At 38.6% G+C, this 8323-nt stretch overlaps 1 protein-coding gene across 1 annotated transcript; it reads left to right on the forward strand.

Annotated features, from left to right (window-relative positions):
* The first annotated feature begins 1313 nt into the window (after nt 1-1313).
* LOC101603256 (olfactory receptor 2AG1-like) lies at nt 1314-2264 on the forward strand. The gene has a single exon (XM_004650707.3). The coding sequence runs from the start codon at nt 1314-1316 to the stop codon at nt 2262-2264; it is 951 nt and encodes a 316-aa protein (XP_004650764.3).
* Nucleotides 2265-8323: the final 6059 nt, after the last annotated feature.

The raw sequence follows: 8323 nt of genomic DNA on the forward strand, positions 1-8323 counted from the left end.
GCATATCTGTCTGCAGACCCCATGCATGTCAGTGGCTTATGATAATGCGTCTTTATACCTGACACACAGAGAATGAATGTATTCCCTTAGAGAACCACTTAAGAACTGATTAGAAACTGTTATATTTCTGTTTCTCCTCAGGTATGCATTAAATCATAATACGGTAAATCCAACAACCATGTTTACAGTGACACATAAGGTTTAGTTCTAAATGCAACATTTCTCTCAAACACAATATTGTCTAGTTTCAATCTATAATCCTCTACTGGGCTCATGGAGATTTGAGACCGACCAGCAGAGGTAAATGGAATAGACCAATGTGTGCTCTTCCATTGAGACTTGTATATGTAGCCTTGAGTACATAAAACAAATGAAGATTTAATAAATGTGGAAAAACAGAAAAGACAGAAGAGTACATGTCTGAAATCCTAGCACCCGGGAGGTTGAGGTGGGAAGATCATAAATTTGAGTGGACCCTGGGCTATATAGTAAGAACACTTATTAGTTTTTACATGTTTACTTATGAGAGAGAAAGAGAGAGAGAGAGAGAGAGAGAGAGAGAGAGAGAGAGAGAGAGAGAGAGCACGCGAATGGGCTCACCAGGGCCTCTAGCCACTGCAAATGAATTCTGGACAGCATCTTGTGCATCTGGCTTATGTGGGACCTGGGGAATCGAACCTGGATACTGAGGCTTTGCATGCAAGCACCTTAACCACTAAACCATCTCTCCAGCCCAGGAACACTTATTATTGTTGTTATTAACAACATATTACATATGGATACATCATGTATAGGTACCCTATTTTCCCTTGTTCCTGATTGTCAAGGCAAAGAAATAAACAAGAATATATGGGAAAAAACTTTTAAAAATTCATATCTCTATCAGTTTGGAACTTTATGTTAAAAACATGTCTATGCAAAAAACTAACTTGATATTTAAGGCAAATGTTACATTAAATTACATGCATGTCAGACTAGATCTTTAATTTTAAGAGTGAAAATATAATATTTCTTGAATGACACTGGTTCAGGTTTGCTGTACTAAAACATTTTCATGAGGTAATCTCTTAATGTTTAGCTATGGCTGTGGTACCTCTTTACTCTTTAGATGGAACTTTTAATCAAGACATATTTGAGTCAGAAATTTACAAATCAAGATTAAAATTTGTTTAATGATGGCAAAGATATCCTATGGAGTCATGTTGGGTATACATAGGTACCTTTGATGTTACAAAACAATGTTCTAAATTAACTAAATTTTACTGAGCCATCTGTTTTCCTCTGTTTCTAGGCAAGTAAAGAAACCATAAGTAATGGAGCTCCAGAACTCCACCTGGGCCAGTGGCTTCATCTTGGTAGGGATTCTGAATGGCAGTGGCTCTCCTGAGCTGCTCTGTGCCACAGTCACAGTGCTGTACCTGCTGGCCCTGACCAGCAATGGACTGCTGCTCCTGGTCATCACCATGGATGCCCGGCTCCACGTGCCCATGTACATTCTTCTCGGGCAGCTCTCTCTCATGGACCTCCTCCTCACATCGGTCATCACCCCCAAGGCAGTCATGGATTTTCTGCTCAAAGATGACACCATCTCCTTTGGGGGCTGTGCCTTACAGATGTTCTTGGAACTGACACTGGGTGGTGCAGAGGACCTTCTTCTTGCCTTCATGGCCTATGACAGGTATGTGGCCATCTGTCATCCTCTGAACTACATGATCTTCATGAGTCCGAGGGTCTGCTGGCTCATGGTGGGCATCACGTGGATCGTGGGAGCCCTGAGTGCCCTTGTGTATACCATATACACCATGCACTATCCCTTCTGCGGCTCCAGGAAGGTCAAGCACCTGTTCTGTGAGATCCCGCCCCTGTTGAAGCTGGCCTGCGCAGACACCTCCACATACGAACTCATGGTTTATTTGATGGGTGTTGGATTTCTAATTCCTCCTCTTGCTGCCATATTGGCCTCTTATACGCTAATTCTCTTCACTGTGCTCCACATGCCCTCAAATGAGGGCAAGAAAAAAGCCCTTGTCACTTGTTCTTCCCACCTGACTGTGGTTGGGATGTACTATGGGGCTGCCACATTCATGTACGTCCTGCCCAGTTCCTTCCACAATCCCAAGGAAGACAATATCATGTCTGTTTTCTACACAATTGTCACTCCAGCTTTGAACCCCCTCATCTACAGCCTGAGGAATAAGGAAATCCTGGGTGCTTTTAGGAGGGTCATTGGAAAATGCTTGTTGACAGCACACTCAACCTCCTAGGTAGTTCTAATTGCCAGCCACCTTCTAAAAGTAATTCTTCTTCAAAATCACAGGATTTCTCTCATAAATGAAGTAGTCACTTTAAGTCTTTGGAGTATTCAGTATAATTGGAATAGAGCTATCCTTGCAAATGCTCTTAAACTTAAATTCTCTGGAGATTTTATATATATAATTCACGCTATCTATAATTAATAATTATTCTTACTCTTTTTACAAATATTCTATTTTTATTTATTTATGAGAGAGAGATAGAGATAGAGAGAGAGAGAGAGAGAGAGAGAGAGAGAGAGAGAGAGAGAGAGAGAGAATGGGTGTGCCAGGGCCTACAGCCACTGCAAGTGAACTCCAGATGCATGTGCCCCTTTGTGCATCTGGGTTATGTGGTCCTGGGGAGTTGAACCTGGCTCCTTTGGCATTTAAGGCAAGCACCTTAACTGACAAGCCATCTCTCCAGCCTCTGTTCCCATTTTTTAAAATTATTATTCTTCATTTTCCAAAGTAGAGGCTTAGGTAAGAGGTTCTATTGGTATTACCAAGTTGACAATAACCCCTTAGTTGTTTAGTCCTAACTGGACCAACTTAACAACCAGAGAAAATAGTTTCTAGTGGGTGCTATAAGCAAGTCCCAGATTTCAGTGGGAGAGAAGCCTTGAGATTTTTCACAAATTTTTAACCAACTAGTCTTGCAAAAATGTAATATTGACTATGGCATTTTTGTCTTATAGTCCATTTTGAAGACATTTATGTCATCTTAGCTCTTCATGTCTTTTCAAGTGTTAGTCTTTATGGATATCATTGCTTGGATTATGAGTGTGTGTGTGTGTGTGTGTGTGTGTGTGTGTGTGTGTACACTTGCATGTTTATACATCTGCACTGTTTGAGGGTTATTATTGTTGGTGGAAATTGGCTGATTATTTTCCCTATTTTATTGTGCTTCAATAAAGTAGCATTACAACTGCTTTGTTCATAACACTAAAAAATTTAAACTGTTTATATGGAAGTTGAAAATAGAAAAGTGGTTAACCAGAGCTTGCGGACAGTTGGGAATGAAGGAAAAGAATAAGGCAACGCTGACCATGAGCTAAGGGTAGATACGAGCAAGGGGTTCTAGGTACTGTTGCTCACTAGTGAGACTGTCAATAGCAATAATGCAGAGAATATTCAAAAGGTTAAGAGAATTTTCACCACAAAGAAATGATACTTATTTGAGGAAATAAATGTATTCTTACTCAAATATCACATAGTAGATGCTCTTATGGAAAAACAACATGGTAGACCATTAATATATAAATAAGTATATAAATTTTTAATGTTTCATGTACACAGTACAATAAGTAAAAGGAAGTTCTTTTAAAAAGATAATACAAGTCCGTAGGCTAGAAGTGGGTGGTTTTTGTAAAATCTCCTTTTCTAGAAATATTTTCTGCTAATTTAGGTGAATTTTCTTCCACTTCTTCATGCAGGCACTCGTTTTGGAAGTAGCTACCTTTATGTAGGTTTTCTTACCTTTAGTACACAGTGACAGAGGTGAAACGTTTGCTCTGGGGAGACATCAACACACATTTATTAACCCCAGATAGGGCTCAGATGACAGACCAAAGCAGGATTGCAAGAAAGCTAATTTTGGTAATGGGTTGACTGGGATTACTTACTGAGCAGGTTAAAGATTACACAGGAACATGGGCATGGCTCTAAAGCATCATGACACTGCGAAGGCTCAGCTCAGCATGGATGATGACCTCCCCATGGCTTCTTAGGTGGGGATCCCCATGTTAGGCTTCCCCGCAGTGGATGTTCCTCCCTCAGCCTTAGGATGAGAAGCTATTTATGAATCATGGAGACTCCAAAGCAGCCTTACCATTGAGAAGCTTCAGACCAACATGGAGGACCACCTCTCCATAGCTGCTTGGATGGAGCTGGCTATCCCTAGATCTTTCACTCTCTGTATAGTTATCTTGCTCTGAAGCCACCAGACCATTGCATACCGCTGGCACAGTGGGCACCTGAGGATTCAGATGGTGGTCCGATGATATTCCCTATGCCCTTCCTTCCTTGGGGAAAGGTTATCAGGCCTAATCTTGAGTCCAGCTACCTGTGATAAAGCTGGCATTAGTTGTTTACTGCTTCTAATTTGAAAGAATTTGCTACCCAACATAAGGAAACCATGGTCTATATGCTACAAAGGGCAAACCCCGACGCAAGTATGACAGTCTCCCAGACCAGCTGCTTTTCCCATTTCTTCATTTCCTGTGGCCGTTCCCACAAATCCTCCAATCTTCAGCTTTGTTACTTACATGCTGGGCAGTTCTTCAGTCTTGGATTCAAGGCACCTTTCAATATAGATCTTTTTGCTTCACATGTCTCTGTTTTTTTCAGCTATATACATACTCAAAAAAAAATCATTTGAGCTGTGTACATAAAACAATGACCAAACACTTGCCTAGTATATATAAAGGCCCTGGGTTCAATATTTACCAATACAAATAACAACATACTCATACTTTTTATCCCATAAATGTGCTTTTTTGAATTTCAGAAATTTTTATATTTAGAAATTAAGCATATGTTACAAACTCCATGAAGACTCCATATTTTTTACATTGTTTACTTATGTATTTGCAAGTTGAGATAGATAAATAGATATAGGTATGTATATATACATAGATAGATAGATAGATAGATAGATAGATAGATAGATAGATAGATAGATAGATAATAGATGGGAGAGAATGGGCATATCAGGGCCTCCTGTCACTACAAATGAACTCCAGATGCATGTACCACTTTGTGCATCTGGTTTTACATGGTTACTGGGGAATCAAACACAGGCCATCAAGCTTTGCAAGCAAGTGTCCTTAACCTGAACCAACCTTCTAGCCCAAGACTTTATATTTCATGTCTCTATCTACAGCTCCTAGAAATGTTCTTAGAATATATAAACGTGTTCAAAGATATGTGGTAAACTAACATTGTCTCAGAGTCGTCATGTTTGCTTGTATATATGTTCCATTGTTTTATTCTGATATGTGGATATTTGCTTACTTGTAATATTGTATGGACTCGTAGAGAAGGGATATTGTGTATTACTATACCTATCATCCTTATCACCCTCCCTTTTTTTCTTCCTATCCCTGCCCTTTCAAGTTCATCTTACCCTTCTTTATTTGTTTTTCCTTTCTTTTCTGTTTTTAATCCCTTTATTTTAATTTTATTTAACTTTCCTTGTGTAAACTAAGATGACTTGCCTTGAATGTTTTACTGTTTTAATTAATTTTTATTCATTTATATTTATGCATGTAACATACTGCATGGACAGGTGCAATGCCAGTCTGCAAAGGAACTTCAGAGAGGCTGGCCCTGCAGCTTTTGATGGTTCTGTTTCCCATCATCTTGGGCATGGTGATCACAGATTGGTCACTTGTATCTGCCTTTACATGGGAGCTGGGGAATTGAACCCCAGCCAGCAGGCTCAGTACTTTGCAAACAAATGCCTTTAAACACTAAGCAATATCCCCAACCCCATAATGTTCTTTTCAATTGACAAATAATTATGTAGGAACAATTTATTGAACTTATCTAAGAAGAGACATAGGAAAACAGAGGAAAAAAGATAGAGAAATAGAGTACAATTTGTTAGAAAATCTTTTCTTTCTACCTCTATTGTATATCATGATGATTATAATATTTCTATTCTGAAAAATACAGTAAAATAACAACTGTTTCAAAGATTCTACTATTCACTCATATGATAGCCAATATTTTTTCAGTACCTTTTACATGACTGTGGTCTAAATGTCTGACATTATCGTACTCAATCAATCTCAAAATATCATTATGTTAAGCTCATAGCAATCATCATTTTAGGATGTCAGCAAGCTGAGGTAGAAAAACATATAGATTATTGTTCAAAGATGCACAGATGATAAATAGGGTCAGGATTTAAACTCAGGGAATATGATCCCCTCTTCTCTATTGAAGCTCTAAAATATCATTGTAACTATGAACAAGCTTCACCAAATTTAAAGTTACAGTTATATGTAAATACAGAATGATATTTATGTAAATTCCAAAGAAAAAAGGAAAATGTTATAGGTATTTTTTCTTTCTAAATACCCGAATTTCTGTTTTTAAAATTTACTTATTTATTTATTTATTTAAGAGAGGGAAAAAGATAGAGATTGAGATAATGGGTGCTTCAGGGCCTTTAACTGCTGCAAACAAACTCCAGACACATATGCCACCTTGTGCATTTCTCTTTCCATGGGTCCTGGGGAATCAAACATGGGTCCTTTGACTTTGCAGGCAAACACCTTAACTGCTAACTAAGCCATCTCTCCAGCCCTGGATTTTAGGGAACTTGATCTAAATAGTTTGATCTATAATATTATGGTTTAGTCTTATGAACCAAGCAATTTAAAATTACCTCAATAAAGATCAAAAGAGTTTCCATGTTCTAAGCATTATTATCAATAATAAACCTATCTACATGAGTCAAAGTTTTGGAGATTTTGTACACTCAAATTAAGGTTCTCCCTTTTCTTTAAAACTCCACATAATATAAATGATACAATAAAATGGAGTCTACTAGGGTTAGAGAGTAAATTATGTATTTTACTCCTATTTTCCTATGGATACAGGAACATCCACACACTCACTTGAAGCATATAAGTGGCTTGCAATTGTTTGGTTTTCAAAACTCCTCTGTGTATCACCTGAAAGGCTACATTAAAAAACTGGAACAAACAGTATACACACCAGCTTTCTCTCAGTATCACTGTACTTTCAGTGCTCTGTTTAACCTGGGCACTTTTCATTCTTTTTCAATTTGCAATGTTCTGCACCAGTTCAAAATGATGCATAAAAATCTTCCAACTAGTACTGCCAGGCTCCACTTTTAACTATGCCAACCATGGGAACATGAGTATGCTTTGTGGCATGAATGTGGCCTTGTCCTCAGAACAAGAATACACACGTGTTCACTCATCTACTGTTTTCCCCACCAACCACTTTATTCAAAAAGAACACATGTTTTTCATTCCATGCTTCTCCTCATTAGTAATTAATAATCTAGATTCAGGGAGTAATCTTCTATGCTCAGAGGCTACCAGAGTATTTAGACCAAAAATGATGCTGTTTCACACAGCTGCATGACATCGAGATGGAAAGTAATCCCCTAACCCGGCTATTTGGTAATGCGGCAGGACGGTGCCTGATCAGAACGTGAGCCTAAGACATCCATTCATTCAAAGCTTTCTCTTCTCCTAACCTATTTTGATGTGGGACGCTGACAATCAGGTCAGTATGTTGCTAAGTGAGTTCATGTTTAAGTATTTATACACACAGCTGCAGAAAATAAAAGGCAAAATTTTAAAGTATATGTAGACTCTGTCAGAGCATGACATAAAATAATAGCTATGGAGGAAGAGATTGCTCAGTGGGCAAAGGACTTGCCATATGAGCATGACCTGCATTCAGATCCTAAGAACCAAGAGGTGGCATGCACCTCTAATATCTGTGCTAGGGAAACAAAGGCAAGTTAATTTACCACACTAGTCTAGCTGAATTGTTGAGTTCCAGATTCAGTGAGACCCTGCATCCATGCAAATAAAGGGTTAGAGAGACGGCTTAACAATTACGGTGTTTGCCTGCGAAGCCCAAGAACCCAGATTTGATTCTTTAGAACCCACATAATCCAGACGCACATGGTGGCACATGCATCTGGAGCATGTTTGCAGGGGCTCGAGGCCCTGACGTGCCCGTTCTCTTCCTCCCTCTCTGTCTGTCTCTCATCCTCTCAAATAAATAAATAAATAAATAAATAATTTAAAATAAATTTTAAAAAATCAAAAAAAAGTGGAAGAGCAATTTAGGAAGTCAACTGACTGTAACTTCTAGTCTACCTATGTATGTTGACCATTGTATGTACACACGCCCATACCACATATGAACAAGTATGCATATATACAAGCACACCACACACACACACTTTTCACAAAGAATGGCTGAATATAGCAATTTCCTTAGAGAAGGAATAATGAGAAGCAAGCCATGCTTCCTTC

Source organism: Jaculus jaculus, chromosome 3 (genome assembly GCF_020740685.1).
Source record: "Jaculus jaculus isolate mJacJac1 chromosome 3, mJacJac1.mat.Y.cur, whole genome shotgun sequence".
Taxonomy (NCBI): Eukaryota; Metazoa; Chordata; class Mammalia; order Rodentia; family Dipodidae; genus Jaculus; species Jaculus jaculus.